The 18,253-nt window shown below is 45.6% G+C and overlaps 1 protein-coding gene across 2 annotated transcripts in view; it reads left to right on the forward strand.

Moving 5' to 3' along the window:
- Positions 1-18,253, forward strand: part of LOC115425753 (glutamate receptor ionotropic, NMDA 1-like) — a 47,075-nt gene that overhangs the window by 17,088 nt on the left and 11,734 nt on the right. For both annotated transcript variants that reach the window (XR_003936270.1, XM_030143495.1), the window contains exons 10-16: positions 2,484-2,602; positions 4,053-4,165; positions 4,289-4,437; positions 7,451-7,608; positions 7,699-7,860; positions 7,998-8,107; positions 10,223-10,368. Coding sequence is in view for 1 of the 2 variants with exons in the window: in XM_030143495.1 (XP_029999355.1) it covers positions 2,484-2,602; positions 4,053-4,165; positions 4,289-4,437; positions 7,451-7,608; positions 7,699-7,860; positions 7,998-8,107; positions 10,223-10,368 (957 nt within the window). In the remaining variant the exon portion in view is untranslated. The remainder of the gene's footprint in view (positions 1-2,483; positions 2,603-4,052; positions 4,166-4,288; positions 4,438-7,450; positions 7,609-7,698; positions 7,861-7,997; positions 8,108-10,222; positions 10,369-18,253) is intronic.

The following is an 18,253-nucleotide window of genomic DNA, read 5'->3' on the forward strand; positions in this document are numbered from 1 at the left end:
AAACTATAATGAAAAATGTAAAACTATTAGAACTTTGCTGAGGATATGACTGAGGTTTGAGAGATTTGATGAAAAACTGGTCACGAAAGTCTCCCACACCTTTAATGAAACTAAAGCAAAGAGAACAGTAGTGTTCTGACATATCTGTAACCTGAACCCCAGCAGACCTGTTGTATCTGTGGTGGGTGCAGGTCAAAGGTCAGCTGCAGGTCTGTACTCATCCATCATATCTGTTTATTCAGGACGTTTGTGTGTGAAGGTCTTGATCATCTTCATCTGTCACAGTCAGACTGACTGGACTGGACTGAATCTACACTGTGTTCAATGTTATTCATGAATTTAATGGATGTTTGAAGCCTCTGTCACAAAGCTTCTTACAAACGATGGCTTCATACAAATCTCCTGGTTCAAATGAGATGTGGAGTTTGTAGACATCTGTGGAGGCAGCAGTAGTTTCATACTAAGTCAGTACGGCTGCCGTTCAAATCACAAGAGGAAGTGGAGGCCTCCGCCAGAAAATGACCTGATTTAGTGTTGTATGAAGAGCGTACAGCTGTCAGGTTCTTGGTAAAGGTGCTGTGGATCCTTCCTACGTCGGACCTACAGACACTTCAGCCATATGTGAAACTGACAGTACTCTGAAGTCGATAGTACAAGAACGAACACTTTCAGAATATTTAGATCAGTTTATAAACAGAGGCCGTGTAGTAAAAGTCCAGTGTTGTGATCATTGCATTCGAGATGGAAATAATGTCCACAAGAGGAGGAGGAGAAGAAGAAGAGGAAGAAGGAGAAGAAGAAGAGGAGGAAGAGGAAGAAGAAGAGGAAGAAGAAGAAGAGGAGGAAGAGGAAGAAGAAGAGGAAGAAGAAGAGGAAGAGGAGGAAGAAGAGGAAGAAGAAGAGGAAGAGGAGGAAGAAGAGGAAGAAGAAGAGGAAGAGGAGGAAGAAGAGGAAGAAGAAGAGGAAGAAGAAGAGGAAGAGGAGGAAGAAGAGGAAGAAGAAGAAGGAAAAGAAGAAGAAGTAGTTTTGTCTGTTTTGGTCCGACAGCAGTAGACAAAGACGGACATTCTAATGATTAACGTAAAAAGTCTTTACATAGTTTGATGCTCCAGAACAGTGACCAATCAGCACCAAAGTGTGGACATCTGTAGCCACGCCCACTTCTGCAAAAACCTCAGTAAAAACTCCCAGAATTATGGGTGATGACCACGTTCAGCCTTTTCCTCTGCATAGGCGCAAAAAAACTAAACACACTGACCACAGTTTAATCTTCTGAACCGCTTTATCCTAGAGATGGTCATGGGGGCGGAGCCTATCCCAGCATTAGAGATGTCCACGCATAATTTGGTTTGTGCGAACGCCGTAAGGGAACGCTAAAAGCAGAGAGAACACGAGGAAGGACACGAATATGAGGTTCTGGAAAGACCTCCTGATCCATGAACGTCATACGTTGTTCTTCGGTTGTTCTGAAGGCGTTCGTCAGGGGTTTTGTAGAAGAACTCGCACAAACCATCTTTCCGGCTACAAACTTCGGAACGGTCCACGAACTCTCCATTCTTTTAAGTCCGCCTTGAGAAGGTCGTACCAAATGGTCCATAAATCGTTCGTAACAGCATTTGTGACTGAGGCTTAAATGAATGAACCTGCAGACTCGAAAGCCTGGGTTCTGTCTCTGTTGCCATGGTAACGCTATGCAATGCTTTTACCAATACACACATTCTATCCATTCACATAAGCAGAAGAACATCTGTGTTGACCTGTGTGTGTTTGTGTGGACCGGTGTGTGTTTGTTTTGATTTGTGGGTGGTTGTGTGGACCTGTGTTTGTGTTTATGTTGACCTGTGTGTGTTTGTGTGGACCTGTGTGTGTTTGTTTTGATTTGTGTGTGGTTGTGTTGACCTGTGTGTGTTTGTGTGGACCTGTGTGTGTTTGTGTGGACCTGTGTGTGGTTGTTTTGATTTGTGTGTGGTTGTGTGGACCTGTGTGTGTGTTTGTGTGGACCTGTGTGTGTTTGTGTGGACCTGTGTGTGGTTGTTTTGATTTGTGTGTGGTTGTGTGGACCTGTGTGTGTTTGTTTTGATTTGTGTGTGGTTGTGTGGACCTGTGTTTGTGTTTTTGTTGACCTGTTTGTGTTTGTGTGGACCTGTGTGTGTTTGTGTGGACCTGTGTGTGGTTGTTTTGATTTGTGTGTGGTTGTGTAGACCTGTGTGTGTGTTTGTGTGGACCTGTGTGTGGTTGTGTGGACCTGTATGTGTGTGTTTGTGTGGACCTGTGTGTGGTTGTTTTGATTTGTGTGTGTTTGTGTGGACCTGTGTATGTGTTTGTGTGGACCTGTGTGTGGTTGTTTTGATTTGTGTGTGGTTGTGTGGACCTGTGTGTGTGTTTGTGTGGACCTGTATGTGTGTGTTTGTGTGGACCTGTTTGTGTGTGTTTGTGTGGACCTGTGTGTGGTTGTGTTGACCTCTTTGTGGTTGTGTGTTCAGGAAATCCCTCGAAGTACCCTGGACTCGTTCATGCAACCGTTTCAGAGTACACTGTGGCTGTTGGTCGGCCTGTCGGTCCACGTGGTGGCAGTGATGCTTTACCTATTAGACCGGTTCAGGTAAACACACCTGACATTTACAACAGAAAAAGCCCCGATGACACAGATTCTGATCCAGCCTTAACATGTGGACTAGACCTGTAACGGGTTAGTCCTGAATTAGTCTGGTATCTGTAAACATCAAACCATGTAATAGTTGTTAACACATTAAATTACAGGTGTCAAACATACGGCCCGGGGGCCAAATCCGGCCTGCTATAGGGTCCAATCCGGCCCGTAGGATGAATTTGTGAAATGCAAAAATTACACTCAAAGTATAAACAGTAAATTCTTTTACTTTAGAGGTCATATAAAGCCCTACTTTAGTCTCCAGTGGGTCAGATCAGTAAAATACTACCATAAAAACCTACGAATAATGGTTTCATGGTTGTTCATGTTATTCATTTTTAAAAGGACAGTTTATAGATGTAAATGTTTCCCTAATGTAATTTTACTTCTTTTCACTCTAAAACACATTGAAATGTTTGGAGTTGGCGTTATTTCTGTATTATTATGTTATTAATTTACTGGTGCGGCCCACTTCAGATCAGATTGGGAGGATATGGCCCCTGAACTAAATGAGTTTGACAGCCCTGCATTAAATAGTAGAAAACTCACATTTACATCAAGTATTAAGAGGCACGGACGAGCCAGTAAATGCATGTATTATATAAAACCGACTCATAAGAAGAAACAGAATGAAAACACATCTTTTAAAAACCGGATAAAATCTTGATTGTGATGTTGCGTTCACTGACCAAACAGGAAATGTGTGAACCTGATTCATATTGAGGCCGTGTAGCGTCACACTAAAATTGGATCGTCGTGTGATTTGTGGAGTTATCAGATTATTATTGATCATAAATATGTTTGATTCCATTGATAATGGGATCCCTCAGGGCTCCATCTTAGACCCCATCATGGATCTGTTTCCATTCATGTATGTTCAGATGGAGGTCTACAGATGGACCCTGATGACCCTGACCCCCTTTACACTGATCCTCTGATCAATATCTGATTATTATTGATCATGTAAACAGTCTAATCTGATCTGATCAGATAACAGCAGTAATCTGATTACAGTCAGATGAACCCCCCTGGGTTTGTCTTCATGCATGTTTCCAGGTTCATCTGAACATGTGGAAAAACCAGTAAATCACAGAAAATGGAAGAACGTGGATGACAGCAACAGGAAGTTAGATTCTACGACATTAAGAAATATGATAATGGACTGAAATTGAAAATTCGATCTGATTATTAACAGTTATTGGATTTTTATGGTCATGTAAACGGGTTCAGTGATGGATTTAGTAAATGAAATCAGATCGAGAAAAGACTGAAAAACAACATGAAGTTCATTTGTTCATTTGGGAATGGACTTGATCCGAGCTGCTGAATGTGTTGGAGGACGTCGTCTTCCAGTTGAAACTGTTATAACTCCGCCCATAACTCTGCCCTCTGTCGTTCGTAGCCCATTCGGAAGGTTCAAAGTGAACAGCGAAGAAGAAGAAGAAGACGCCCTCACCCTGTCCTCCGCCATGTGGTTCTCATGGGGAGTACTGCTGAACTCTGGGATCGGAGAAGGTACTGGTCTTGGTCTCTGTCCTGGTCTTGGTCTTGGTTTCGGTCCTGGTCCTGGTCCTGGTGAGTCTGTGGTGTCCTTGGCTTCGGGTCCATCCTTTTAGCGCCGTGTGTTTGTGTTTGCAGGAGCTCCCAGGAGTTTCTCAGCGAGGATTCTGGGTATGGTGTGGGCGGGCTTTGCCATGATCATCGTAGCTTCATACACCGCCAACCTGGCCGCCTTCCTGGTGCTGGACCGGCCTGAGGAGCGCATCACTGGCATCAACGACCCCAGGGTGAGTCCGCCTCGGCTCCTGGACCAGGACGGGGACCGGGTCACCAGGTACCCAACCGGGTTGGGGCTCCAGGGTCCAACTGATGCGGTTCAGATTCTGGCTCAGGTCCTGATCTACAGGTTCTGTCATGTGATGTTTGAAGGCGAATGAATGATCATGAGGAGACATTTTACAGGAACACCACCACATCTGTCCCATTTTCAACATGAAGGAAATAAAGTTTCATTGATTCAACAGTTCAACAGTTGAATCTGTGACGTCTAATGGGATGAAGCCCAGTGTTTGGTTTCTCGTGGTTTAATCTGTGAATTTAGTGACGTTTTTCACTGAGGACGGTGTCGTTCATATTCCATGTTTGAATGACGATGAGGATCAGCTGATTACCCATGATTCACCTGTGATGGGACCCATTCAACACCATCTGATGGGACTCCTCTGGTTCTCCATTAGATTTGGACCCGTTCAGAATCAGAATTAAAACTACTGTGGCAAAAAACTAATGAAACCAGTCCAGGTCCCAGTCCCTGTCCAGGTCCCTGTCCCGGTCTTGGTCCTGGTCTTGGTTCTAGTCTTAGTCCTAGTCATAGTCCTGGCCCTGGTCTTGGTCTTAGTCCCAGACCTAGTCCCTGTCCTGGTTCAGGTTCATCTCCCAATTCTGGTCCTAGTCTTAGTTCTGGTCTTGGTCCTAGTCTTAGTCCTGGCCCTGGTCTTGTTCTGGTCTTAATCCCGGTCTCAGTCCCTGTCCCGGTTCTGGTTCATCTCCCAGTTCTGGTCCTAGTCTTAGTCCTAGTCTTAGTCCTGGTTCAGGTCCTAGTCTTAGTCCTAGTTTTAGTCCTGGTCCCGGTCCTGGTTCTGGTCTTAGTCCTAGTCCTAGTCTTAGTCCTGATTCTGGTCCTAGTCTTAGTCTTGGTCTTAGTCCCGGTCTCAGTCCCTGTCTCGGTTCTGGGTCATCTCCCGGTTCTGGTTCTAGTCTTAGTCCTGGTCCTGGTTCTGGTCTTAGTCCTCGTCCTGGTCCCTGTCCCGGTCTCTGTCCCTGTCCCGGTCTTGGTTCTAGTCTTAGGGTGTATTCACACCTGCCTTGTTTGGTCCGTTTAAAACGGACCAGAGTTCGTTTGCTCCCTTGGTTCGGACCTTTTGGGCTGGTGTGAATAAAAACCACCGAACTCTGTTCCGGACCAAATAAGCAAACCGAGACCCAGTTGAAGAGGTGGTCTCGGTGCGGTTCCATACGAACCCTGGTGCGGTTCGTTTGAGGTGTGAAAGCAGGCCGGACCCGATCCGACACAGTTGGGTTTTTTGTACCTAACGAGCTCCCGTCGTGCGTCGAGCATTATGGACAACAGAGTTTTACCAGAGAAGCGCTCAGAGTGAGGATAGGCTACGGAGCTGAACATGAGCCGTGGTCAAACTTGGAGCTTGGAAGGGACACGCTGCCTTTTGGACATCTGGGCAGATGTGCATATAACACAGCTGACAGAAAGGACACGGAAAAACTCCGACGTTTTCAGCTTGTTCAGCGAGAGAATGATTAGGATGACGGTTAGATTTGTCTGTTGTGCTTGAAATAAAATAATAAATGACTTCATCATCCCCAGCAAACTTTACCTGCGTTAAGGAATTCTGTCCCTGGCTAAACTCAACGGTGATATAGGATAGATACGCATAGGTCAGCAGTACGGAGCACTAATGCTTTTGGAGAACAGTCTTTTCATATACCAGCAGAATTCACACTTCAGACCTGTTCTGTCTGGTGTGAATCAGACCAACAGTCACAACATGATGTGCACATGAGCGCTGTCCTCCATAGCTGTCTTGCCCTGTGTCTTCGTCATTACCTCCGCCAAGGAGGTTATGTTTTTGCCAGGGTTTGTTTGTTTGTCTGTCCGTTAGTGTGCAACATAACTCAAAAAGTTATGGACAGATTTGGATGAAATTTTCAGGGTTTGTTGGAAATGGGATAAGGAAGAAATGATTAAATTTTGGTGGTGATCGGGGGTGGGGGGCCCACGGGGGGGGGGGGGCACTGATCAGCCTTGGCAGAGGTCTGCGCTCTCTGAGTGCTTCTAGTTGAGAAATGAATTCTACAATACTGTAAACCTGACGTTGCATCAAACGCTCTTGCTGCTCAAACACTTGTGCAGACGTCTGCATCTGTAAAAACCACTATGACGATAACAAAAACAGCAGCAACATTTCCATGATTCTGTCCTTTCACTTTGGACTGAGCGCTTTAATGGACACTGCTCATTTCTGTCCAATGAATGAACGACCTCAGCACACATGGTTTTGTTTACAGATTTTGGTCCACTTACAAAAATGTACAGTGTGAATACGAACCGCACCAAATTTAAAAAAAAAAAAAAAATTTGGTCCGGACCAAAGCAAGTGAACTATCGGACTTTCCTGGTGTGAATACACCCTTAGTTCTGGTCCCGGTCCTGGTTTGGGTCCTAGTCTTAGTCCTGGTCCCGGTCCTGGTTCGGGTCCTAGTCTTAGTCTTGGTCCCGGTCCTGGTTCTGGTCTTAGTCCTAGTCTTAGTCCTGGTTTGGGTCCTAGTCTTAGTCCTGGTCCTGGTTCAGGTCCTCTTCTTAGTCCTTGTCTTAGTCCTGGTCCTGGTTCGGATCCTAGTCTTAGTCCTGGTCCCGGTCCTGGTTCGGGTCCTAGTCTTAGTCCTGGTCCTGGTTCAGGTCCTCTTCTTTGTCCTAGTCTTAGTCCTGGTTCTGGTCCTGGTTCAGGTCCTAGTCTTAGTCCTGGTCCTGGTTCAGGTCCTAGTCTTAGTCCTAGTCTTAGTCCTGGTTCAGGTCCTGGTCCTGGTCCTGGTCCCGGTCCTGAACATGAATAATCCCAGATTTGATGATGACTGTACCGATTCCGTCCCAGAATGCACCAGGCCTGTGACCCCGGCGGTCTCCTGTTTACCGTCCTCTTCTTCTTCTTCTGTTTACTGTCTTTTTCTTCTTCTTCTTCTGTTTACCGTCTTTTTCTTCTTCTTCTTCTTCTTCTGTGCTTTCAGCTGCGTAACCCGTCTGATAAGTTCATCTACGCCACGGTGAAGCAGAGTTCGGTGGATATCTACTTCCGCCGGCAGGTGGAGCTGAGTACCATGTACCGACACATGGAGAAGCACAACTACGAGAGCGCCGCCGAGGCCATCCAGGCTGTCAGAGACAAGTAGGCCCCGCCCACGCCACGCCCAGCAGCGCTGACCCCGCCCCTGCACCCACACTCACCTGTTTCCTCCTCCTTCTTCTTCTTCTGCAGTAAACTCCACGCCTTCATCTGGGACAGCGCCGTGCTGGAGTTCGAAGCGTCACAGAAATGCGACCTGGTGACGACGGGGGAGCTGTTCTTCCGATCGGGATTCGGGATCGGAATGAGGAAGGACAGTCCGTGGAAACAGAACGTGTCACTGGCCATTCTGAGGTACACAAGTCCACACCGGTCCCCCAGACCCAGTCCCCTAGACCCGGTCCCCCAGACACGATCCCCCACGCCCCGTCCTGAACCTGACTCCGCCCATTCCATCTGCTAATACACTTTCTTTGGTTGTTTCCTCACAGTTCTCATGAAAATGGCTTCATGGAGGACCTGGACAAGACGTGGGTGCGATATCAGGAGTGTGACTCGAGGAGCAACGCCCCCGCCACGCTCACCTTCGAGAACATGGCCGGTGAGAACCATGGAAACCATGGCAACCATGACACACTGAGCTGATGGACTTGAGTTTGATGAATGTAACAGTAGTTTAGTCGCAGTTTTTCCAGTTTTAGGACGTAAAGCTTTGGCTTATTTAGGCTAAATGAGACATTTATTTATTCAAGAGTCCTTTTGTCCAAAGACACTTCATTGTTCTTGATAAACCGTTAAGAGGTGGGCGTTCTGCGTAGTTCCAGGTTCTGTTTTATTGTTTATTGTAGTTTTATTTCATTTCCATGTGTAGCAAGAATAGGATACCAAATTATTTATTAATTGAGTGTTGATTTATTGATTAATTTAATTATAGATTTATAACTAAGCTTAAACTTAAATCAACCCAAAACAATAATTTAGAAGTCTTGCAAAGGTGATAGTTCGTGGACTGCACAGAAGAACCCGAGTGTGAAAAATTAGTACACAAAGCACAACTGAGGCAATGGATTTATACGCATATAAATAATTTATTAACTAAACTAAGACACACAAATAATATGAAGACAAGAGACAAATACAACAAAAGGAGCAAGAGATTATGGACAGGAGAATACGTAGATTAAGTTGGCAGATAGCTATATTCAAGATATTCTAACGTTAGTGAGGTTACGTTGAGGTAAACCTACTTAAATTGGAATAACACCAACTCGGATAAATCAGGAGCAAGTTTTCTTACAAGTTAGAGGCCTTCTGAAGGATGCAGGCTGGAGAGGCCTTGACGGAGAATGGATGAAGTCTTCTGATGTAGTTCGAAGCAGGAACAGGCTGTGAAGCGACGTGCTTGCGCTGGAGGCCTGAAGGTCTGAAGTTCTGCTGGCTGAAGGAGGTTCACAGCTGGCTCTGGCGGCTGGTTCTGGAAAGCTCGCCAGGAGAAGTGGAGAACAGCGAAGATGGTAAAGCTCTTTGGAGAGCTTAGAAGATGGAAAAGCTCTGAGAGCCAAGGAGATGGTCAAGACTCCTTGGAGAAAGCTCTGCTCTGCTCTGTGAGAGCCTGGGAGATGGGAAAGACTCTGGAGAAGACTCTGTTGAAAAGTTGGTTTCATTTACTTTTATAGTTCTGTCCAAAAACCAACCCGGCACGCCTTCCTCGTGCATATTGATGAGTCATCGATGCCTTGGGGCGTTGCCTTCTTTGTCTGTTTTCGGCGGGAAACCGCCTCCTCGTGAATAGTTAACGAGTCGTTTGCATATCTCAGTATCACATTTCTCTTCCCTCTTGGGAAGACAGAGGGGGAGAGGACTGTGGGCAGCCTTGTAAGAAAACTTTGCATCCTTAAATAAGATCCTTAAATAAGATCACTTAAACTTTATACGTCACCTGTAACCTCACTTAAGCATCAGTAAAATAATAGCATGATTATTCAGACATGCTATAAGCAGTGATACTCTTACTTTCACATAATTCACCGTGAACATGATCAGGACACACATATGTGAAACCACAGGTCAGGCAAATGGCTTAAGTATTACATGCATAAAAGAGTTAACGTGCTGAGTTAATCAACATTAACACATAATGTAATACATTATTAACATGGCACATATAGGGATTTTTGTCATTCAGTCTATTTCTTCTTCTGGGTTCATCTTCACCTCTGGATAAGCAACATGATAAAGACAGATGTTGAGAGGACAAAGTCGACTAGTTGTAAACACCAAATCCATTAGGCTCATTCCTTAAGATCATCTGTCTTCGTAAATGTCATTTGCAGAGGATGTCCGTGCACTGACCTGCTAACCAACCAATCAGCATGGTTGTTCAGGAATTTGGTTTGACACGGAGAGGAAGATAATATAATTTATAATTCTGTTTTTGAGTCTGTTCACTCACTCCACCGTCATGAGACTACACATGACTTGTTCTACTGACGTGTGTCTGCGTTGTCTGAGTTCCCCTCCTGTTCTCCAGACCTGTTCATTTCCTGTTTCTACTTTTCCACTCCTGTTCACTTCCTGTTTCTACTTTTCCACTCCTGTTCACTTCCTGTTTCTACTTTTCCACTCCTGTTCACTTCCTGTTTCTACTTTTCCACTCCTGTTCACTTCCTGTTTCTACTTTTCTACTCCTGTTCACTTCCTGTTTGTACGTTTCCAGGTGTATTCATGCTCGTCGCTGGCGGCATCGTCGCTGGGATCTTCCTCATCTTCATTGAGATCGCCTACAAACGACACAAAGACGCTCGCAGGAAACAGATGCAGCTCGCCTTTGCCGCCGTCAATGTCTGGAGGAAGAACCTGCAGGTACTTTACTGTGTTCTACTGCGGTTCCACTGTATTCTACTGTGGTTCTACTGCCTTCTACTGCAGTTCTACTGTGTTTTACTGTGGTTCTGCTGTGTTCTATTGCAGTTGTACTGCGTTCTACTGTGGTTCCACTGTGTTCTACTGTGGTTTTACTGTGTTCTATTGTGTTCCACTGTGGTCTACTGCAGTTCTCCTGTGTTCTATTGCAGTTCCACTGCGGTTCAACTGTGATCTTCTGTGTTCCATTGTGTTGTACTGTGTTCTACTGCAGTTCTACTGCAGTTCTGTTGTGTTCTATTGCAGTTCCACTGTGTTCTTTTATGTTCTACTGTGTTCCACTGTGTTCCAGTCTGTTCTACTGTGTTCCAATGTGTTCTATGGTGGTTCCACTGCGGTTCTACTGTGTATCCACTCTGTTCTACTGTGTTCTATTGTATTCCACTGTGTTCTATTGTGGTTCTGCCACAATTCCACTGTGTTCCACTGTGTTCTGCTGTGTTGTATTGTGGTTCCACTGTGTTCTACTGTGTTCCACTGTGTTTTACTGCAGTTCTGCTGCGGTTCCACTGTGTTCCACTGTGTTCTACTGCGGTTCCACTGTGTTCTAATGCAGTTCTGCTGCGGTTCCACTGTGTTCTACTGTGTTCCACTGTGTTCTACTGCAGTTCTGCTGCGGTTCCACTGTGTTCTATTGTGGTTCCACTGCAGTTCTAATGTGTTCTATTGCAATTCCACTGTGTTCTACTGTGGTTCCACTGTGTTCTACTACAGTTCTGCTGCGGTTCCACTGTGTTCTATTCTGGTTCCACTGCAGTTCTACTGTGTTCTATTTTGGATCTATTGCGGTTCTACTGTGTTCTACTGGCCTGTTTCTGCCTCTGGGTTTCATTTAACCTCTCAGCTCTACTTTCTGCTCAGCTGCTGCTCCATGTTCTGTTGTTTTTCTTTTATTTCCCAGGGTGCACTGTGCTCATGTCGAGTCCATGTGAATGTTCCCTTTTCAGGGTGTGTTTGTTTCTGTGTCCAACTCGGCCTCAAGTCGCGTAAAGAGTCGACGATGAGGAAGGAGTTTGTTTGTCAGACGTTTACAGACGTGTGTGTGTGTGCGTGTGTTTTTCCACTGAGGCAGAAGAATGGAACCGAGAAACAGGAGAACGTCAGGATGCTGATGTTGGTCCATCCGCAGAACACACACTGATACCACACAGGTTAAAAATACCAGCAGAACCAGGACGTTCTGTCCTTCAATGAGGTTTCACACAAAAAACAACATTGATCACATAAATAGAACAAAGTCAATGAAACAAATGACTGAAATAATTCAATGAAACAGACAGCAGGTTAATGTTCTTTTAAACACACTTTAACCCTCTGCTGTCCAGGTGAGTATATTAAACACACTTTAACCCTCTGCTGTCCAGGTGAGTATATTAAACACACTTTAACCCTCTGCTGTCCAGGTGAGTATATTAAACACACTTTAACCCTCTGCTGTCCAGGTGAGTATATTAAACACACTTTAACCCTCTGCTGTCCAGGTGAGTATATTAAACACACTTTAACCCTCTGCTGTCCAGGTGAGTATATTAAACACACTTTAACCCTCTGCTGTCCAGGTGAGTATATTAAACACACTTTAACCCTCTGGTGTCCAGGTAAATATATTAAACACACTTTCCACTTCCTGTTATTAAAGCTCAGATTATTTTATTATTTTCATCCACTAAATCCATCCCATAATAAACAGTGTTAAATTCCTACAGTAACACTCTTCCACCAAGTGAGTTCAAAATACACACTGATACATTTAACATTTAACATTTGACCTAGAACCAAAAATAATAATAACATGAACCAGTGTTGGTGTGAATAATACAGTTTATATGTTACAACAGTGTATTACCGCCACATACGAAAATAAAAACACCTGTCGCTACGAGAATAAAGTTGTAAAATATCGAAATAAAACCCATAATTTTACGAGAATAAAGTCGTAGTTGAAAAAAAACTCTTAATTTAACAAAAATAATGTCAGACATTTTATGAGATTAAAGTTGTAATATTTTGAAAATAAATTCACATTAGTAAAATAAAAAATCTGAATTCATAAATGGTAAGCCTCAACAGAGTTTCCAATGTAACAAGCGAAGCATCAACTTTCACTTCAGTTGGAGCGGACGATTAATGCTAATATGCTGATGGTGGGCGGGGTTAATAGGCTCAGTATTTGGTGGACGGGGCTAATAGGCTCAGTATTTGGTGGGTGGGGCTAGTAGGCTTAGTATTTGGTGGGCGGGGCTAGTAGGCTCAGTGTTTGGTGGGCGGGGCTAATGGGCTCAGTATTTGGTGGGCGGGGCTAATAGGGTCAGTATTTGGTGGGCGGGGCTAATAGGTTCAGTATTTGGTGGGCGGGGCTAATAGGTTCAGTATTTGGTGGGCGGGGCTAATAGGCTCAGTATTTGGTGGACGGGGCTAATAGGCTCAGTATTTGGTGGGTGGGGCTAGTAGGCTTAGTATTTGGTGGGCGGGGCTAGTAGGCTCAGTGTTTGGTGGGCGGGGCTAATGGGCTCAGTATTTGGTGGGCGGGGCTAATAGGGTCAGTATTTGGTGGGCGGGGCTAATAGGTTCAGTATTTGGTGGGCGGGGCTAATAGGCTCAGTATTTGGTGTGGCAAAACATGATGGTTTTGTTTCCGTCACAAAGACGTCATTTAAAGGTTTAAAAATGTGACAGTTACTGAATATTTGGTATTTTTGTTTATGGCTCAAAGTTATGAAAAAAACAAAATGTTAAAAAAAAAAAAAGTTCGAGCCAAACTGCATAAAAGTATTGTGACATAAGTAGTGCTCTGTGCATATTATGGGCTGTCGGTGGCTGATGATCAGATGTACATACATGTGTCATGTTCCGTCGTGGAGCTTCTTTTCCCATAATTCCACTCAGATCTGTTCATAATTTACAGACAGACTGAGGAGTGTGTGCTTTACACACAAGCCTCATCATTAATTCAACTGCAGCCTCGTTAAAGTTCAATGAAGACATTTACATCTGATTAAGTCCAGGGCAGTGTGAAGGAAACAGCACATCCACCAAGTAGAACAGGCCGGGCACTAGACCGTAGAACCCACCTCAGCCTGTAGAACCCACCTTAGACTGTAGAACCCACCTCAGCCCCATAGAACCCACCTTAGACCGTAGAACCCACCTTAGACTGTAGAACCCACCTTAGACTGTAGAACCCACCTCAGCCCCATAGAACCCACCTCAGCCCCATAGAACCCACTTCAGCCCCATAGAACCCACCTTAGACCGTAGAACCCACCTTAGACTGTAGAACCCACCTCAGCCTGTGGAACCCACCTCAGACTGTAGAACCCACCTCAGCCTGTAGAACCCACCTTAGACCATAGAACCCACCTCAGCCCCATAGAACCCACCTTAGACTGTAGAACCCACCTCAGCTCGTAGAACCCGCCTTAGACTGTAGAACCCACCTCAGCCTGTAGAACCCACCTTAGACTGTAGAACCCACCTTAGCCCCATAGAACCCACCTTAGACTGTAGAACCCACCTCAGCCTGTAGAACCCACCTTAGACCGTAGAACCCACCTCAGCCCTATAGAACCCACCTCAGCCTGTATAACCCACCTTAGCCTGTAGAACCCACCTCAGCCCCATAGAACCCACCTTAGACTGTAGAACCCACCTCAGCCTGTAAAACCCACCTTAGACTGTAGAACCCACCTCAGCCTGTAAAACCCACCTTAGACTGTAGAACCCACCTCAGCCTGTAGAACCCACCTTAGACCGTAGAACCCACCTCAGCCTGTAGAACCCACCTTAGACTGTAGAACCCACCTCAGCCTGTAGAACCCACCTTAGACTGTAGAACCCACCTCAGCCTGTAGAACCCACCTTAGACTGTAGAACCCACCTCAGCCCCATAGAACCCACTTCAGCCCCATAGAACCCACCTTAGACTGTAGAACCCACCTCAGCCTGTAGAACCCACCTTAGACCATAGAACCCACCTCAGCCCCGTAGAACCCACCTCAGCCCCATAGAACCCACTTCAGCCCCATAGAACCCACCTTAGACCATAGAACCCACCTCAGCCTGTAGAACCCACCTTAGACCGTAGAACCCACCTCAGCCCCATAGAACCCACTTCAGCCCCATAGAACCCACCTTAGACCGTAGAACCCACCTCAGCCTGTAGAACCCTCCCCAGACCCAAAGAACCCACCTCAGCTCGTAGAACCCTCCTCAGATCGTCAATAAAGCATGAGCTGACTCATCCATGTAACAGAAGAACATTACAGATGTAGGAGTCGACACAGATCTGCAGCAGAACCAGCGCTCACACACTCAGCCCTGTGTTCACATCAAAGATTCATGGAGCACCAGGAACACACACACACACATACTGAAACACACACACACACACTGAAACACATAAACACACAAACAAACACACAAACTCACCCCTGTGTTAACATCCAAGTTTAATGGACCTGCTGTCAGTGGGACATGGAGTCCACCAGGAACACACACACACGCACACACACACACACGCACACACACACACACGCACACACACACACACACACGAACACACACATAAACACATATAAACAAACACACATAAATAAACACACAAATACACACACATAAACACAAATAAACAAACACACACAAATAAACACAACAGCAGGCAACATCTAAAAACTACACCTTGTCTGAACAAAAGAAAAAAAGAAAAGTATAATACAAATAAACACAATCACACAAATTAACAGAAACACACAAATAAACACACAAAACACACACAAATAAACACACACACACATAAACAAACACACAAAAACACAAATAAACACAAGTAAACACACACACACACACCTCTTGGATGCCTACAGTCATCAGCCTGTTGGTCTCAGTGTTGGTCTGGATGGTTATCAGAGCAGTGGTCAGGTCCTCCAGTACACACTGGTACTGTGGTACTGCGGTACTTCTTTCTGGTACTTTGGTCTGGTACTGTGGTACTTTGTTCTGGTACTTTGGTACTTCTTTCTGGTACTTTGGTACTTCTTTCTGGTACTTTGGTACTTTGGTTGGGTTCTCTGGTACTTCTGTCTGGTACTTTAGTCTGGTTCTTTGGTACTTCTGTCTGGTACTTTAGTCTGGTTCTTTGGTACTTCTGTCTGGTACTTTGGTTGGGTTCTCTGGTACTTCTGTCTGGTACTTTAGTCTGGTCCTTTGGTACTTCTGTCTGGTACTTTAGTCTGGTTCTTTGGTACTTCTATCTGGTACTTTAGTCTGGTTCTTTGGTACTTCTATCTGGTACTTTAGTCTGGTTCTTTGGTACTTCTGTCTGGTACTTTACTCTGGTTCTTTGGTACTTCTGTCTGGTACTTTGGTACCTGATCAGTTTGTCCTGAAGCATAAGGTTTTGGATCCTATTGAAGTCCAGAAGAAGGATCCTAACTGTCCCACTTCCCTGATCCAGGTGTGAGTGGACTCCATGCAGGAAGTTCATCAGGGCCTCCTCTGATGGACACACTGTAGAGTCCTGAGGAGGTGGAGGAGGGCCACCGGTCTGGACTCACTGGACCAGTTCTTTTATGGAACTGGACCGATGCCGGATGTCCCCCTTATGGTGGACACTGTCCCCAGTTGTAGGCCAAGGCTGAACATGAGCTGGAGCGTCTCCTGCAGGTCTAGACCATCTGTGGACACTCCTTCTGCTCCAGGTCTAGACCATCTGTGGACACTCCTTCTGCTCCAGGTCTAGACCATCTGTGGACACTCCTTCTGCTCCAGGTCTAGACCATCTGTGGACACTCCTTCTGCTCCAGCTCTAGACCATCTGTGGACACTCCTTCTGCAGGTCTAGACCATCTGTGGACACTCCTTCTGCTCCAGGTCTAGACCATCTGTGGACACTCCTTCTGCTCCAGGTCTAGACCATCTGTGGACACTCCTTCTGCAGGTCTAGACCATCTGTGGACACTCCTTCTGCAGGTCTAGACCATCTGTGGACACTCCTTCTGCTCCAGGTCTAGACCATCTGTGGACACTCCTTCTGCAGGTCTAGACCATCTGTGGACACTCCTTCTGCGGGTCTAGACCATCTATGGACACTCCTTCTGCTCCAGGTCTAGACCATCTGTGGACACTCCTTCTGCAGGTCTAGACCATCTGTGGACACTCCTTCTGCAGGTCTAGACCATCTGTGGACACTCCTTCTGCAGGTCTAGACCATCTGTGGACACTCCCTCTGCTCCAGGTCTAGACCATCTGTGGACACTCCTTCCATATATGTAACACCAGTGGACACCACAGGTTCCACATGTAACACTAGTGGACACGACGAGTTCCATATGTAACACTAGTGGACACGACGGGTTCCACATGTAACACCAGTGGACACGATGGGTTCCTCATGTAACACCAGTGGACACGATGGGTTCCTTATCTAACACCAGTGCACACGATGGTTTCCGCATGTAACACCAGTGGACACGACGGGTTCCACATGTAACACTAGTGGACACGATGGGTTCCACATGTAACACCAGTGGACACTACGGGTTCCACATGTAACACTAGTGGACACGATGGGTTCCACATGTAACACTAGTGGACACGATGGGTTCCACATGTAACACCAGTGGACACAACGGGTTCCACATATAACACCAGTGGACATGATGGGTTCCGTATCTAACACCAGTGGACACAATGGGTTCCACATGTAACACCAGTGGACACGATGGGTTCCGTATCTAACACCAGTGGACACAATGGGTTCCACATGTAACATTAGTGGACATGATGGGTTCCACATGTAACACCAGTGGACACGACGGGTTCCACATATAACACCAGTGGACACGATGGGTTCCGTATCTAACACCAGTGGACACGATGGTTTCCACATGTAACACCAGTGGACACGATGGGTTCCGTATGTAACACCAGTGGACACAATGGGTTCTTTATCTAACACCAGTGGACACAACGGGTTCCACATGTAACACTAGTGGACACGACGGGTTCTACATGTAACACCAGTGGACACGATGGGTTCCACATGTAACACCAGTGGACACGACGGGTTCCACATGTAACACCAGTGAACACGATGGGTTCCGTATCTAACACCAGTGGACACGATGGGTTCCACATGTAACACCAGTGGACACGATGGGTTCCACATGTAACACCAGTGAACATGATGGGTTCCGTATCTAACACCAGTGGACACGATGGGTTCCACATGTAACACCCGTGGTCACGATGGGTTCCACATGTAACACCAGTGGACATGATGGGTTCCACATGTAACACCAGTGGACACGATGGGTTCCACATGTAACACCAGTGGACACGATGGGTTCCACACCAAACCTGGAATGAGACTCAGACTGATGCCAAACCCACATGTGTGGATTAGAAAAACCATTAGGATCCACACATTGAACACAGTGTCTGTATTTAGAGTCTGTGGAAGAGCATTTACACATGTTTACACATCTAATGCACTGACACCTAGGGAGAGTTAATGTCCATATTTGGGTCCTATTTATGGGCCCAATATTTGATTAAGAATTAATTAATTATGGGATGGCTCATTTCTCTGAGGTCATCATTAGGTCCATCCTGGGGTAAATCTGTCGACATTTACCTTTGATTATTTGGTCTAAAAAGATGGAAAAGTTACAGATACTAAAGTAAATCCAGTTTCATAAAAATCCCCAAATGTAAAAATATGTTCATAATTTAATGTAATTTGTTTTCATTTAAACAAAGAGGAAAAAATTGGAGTTGTCATTTTTCTAGGTTATTGTTTTATTTGAGGCCAAATTGTGCTGAATGT

The sequence above is a fragment of the Sphaeramia orbicularis genome, chromosome 9 (assembly GCF_902148855.1).
Source record: "Sphaeramia orbicularis chromosome 9, fSphaOr1.1, whole genome shotgun sequence".
NCBI lineage: Eukaryota > Metazoa > Chordata > Actinopteri > Kurtiformes > Apogonidae > Sphaeramia > Sphaeramia orbicularis.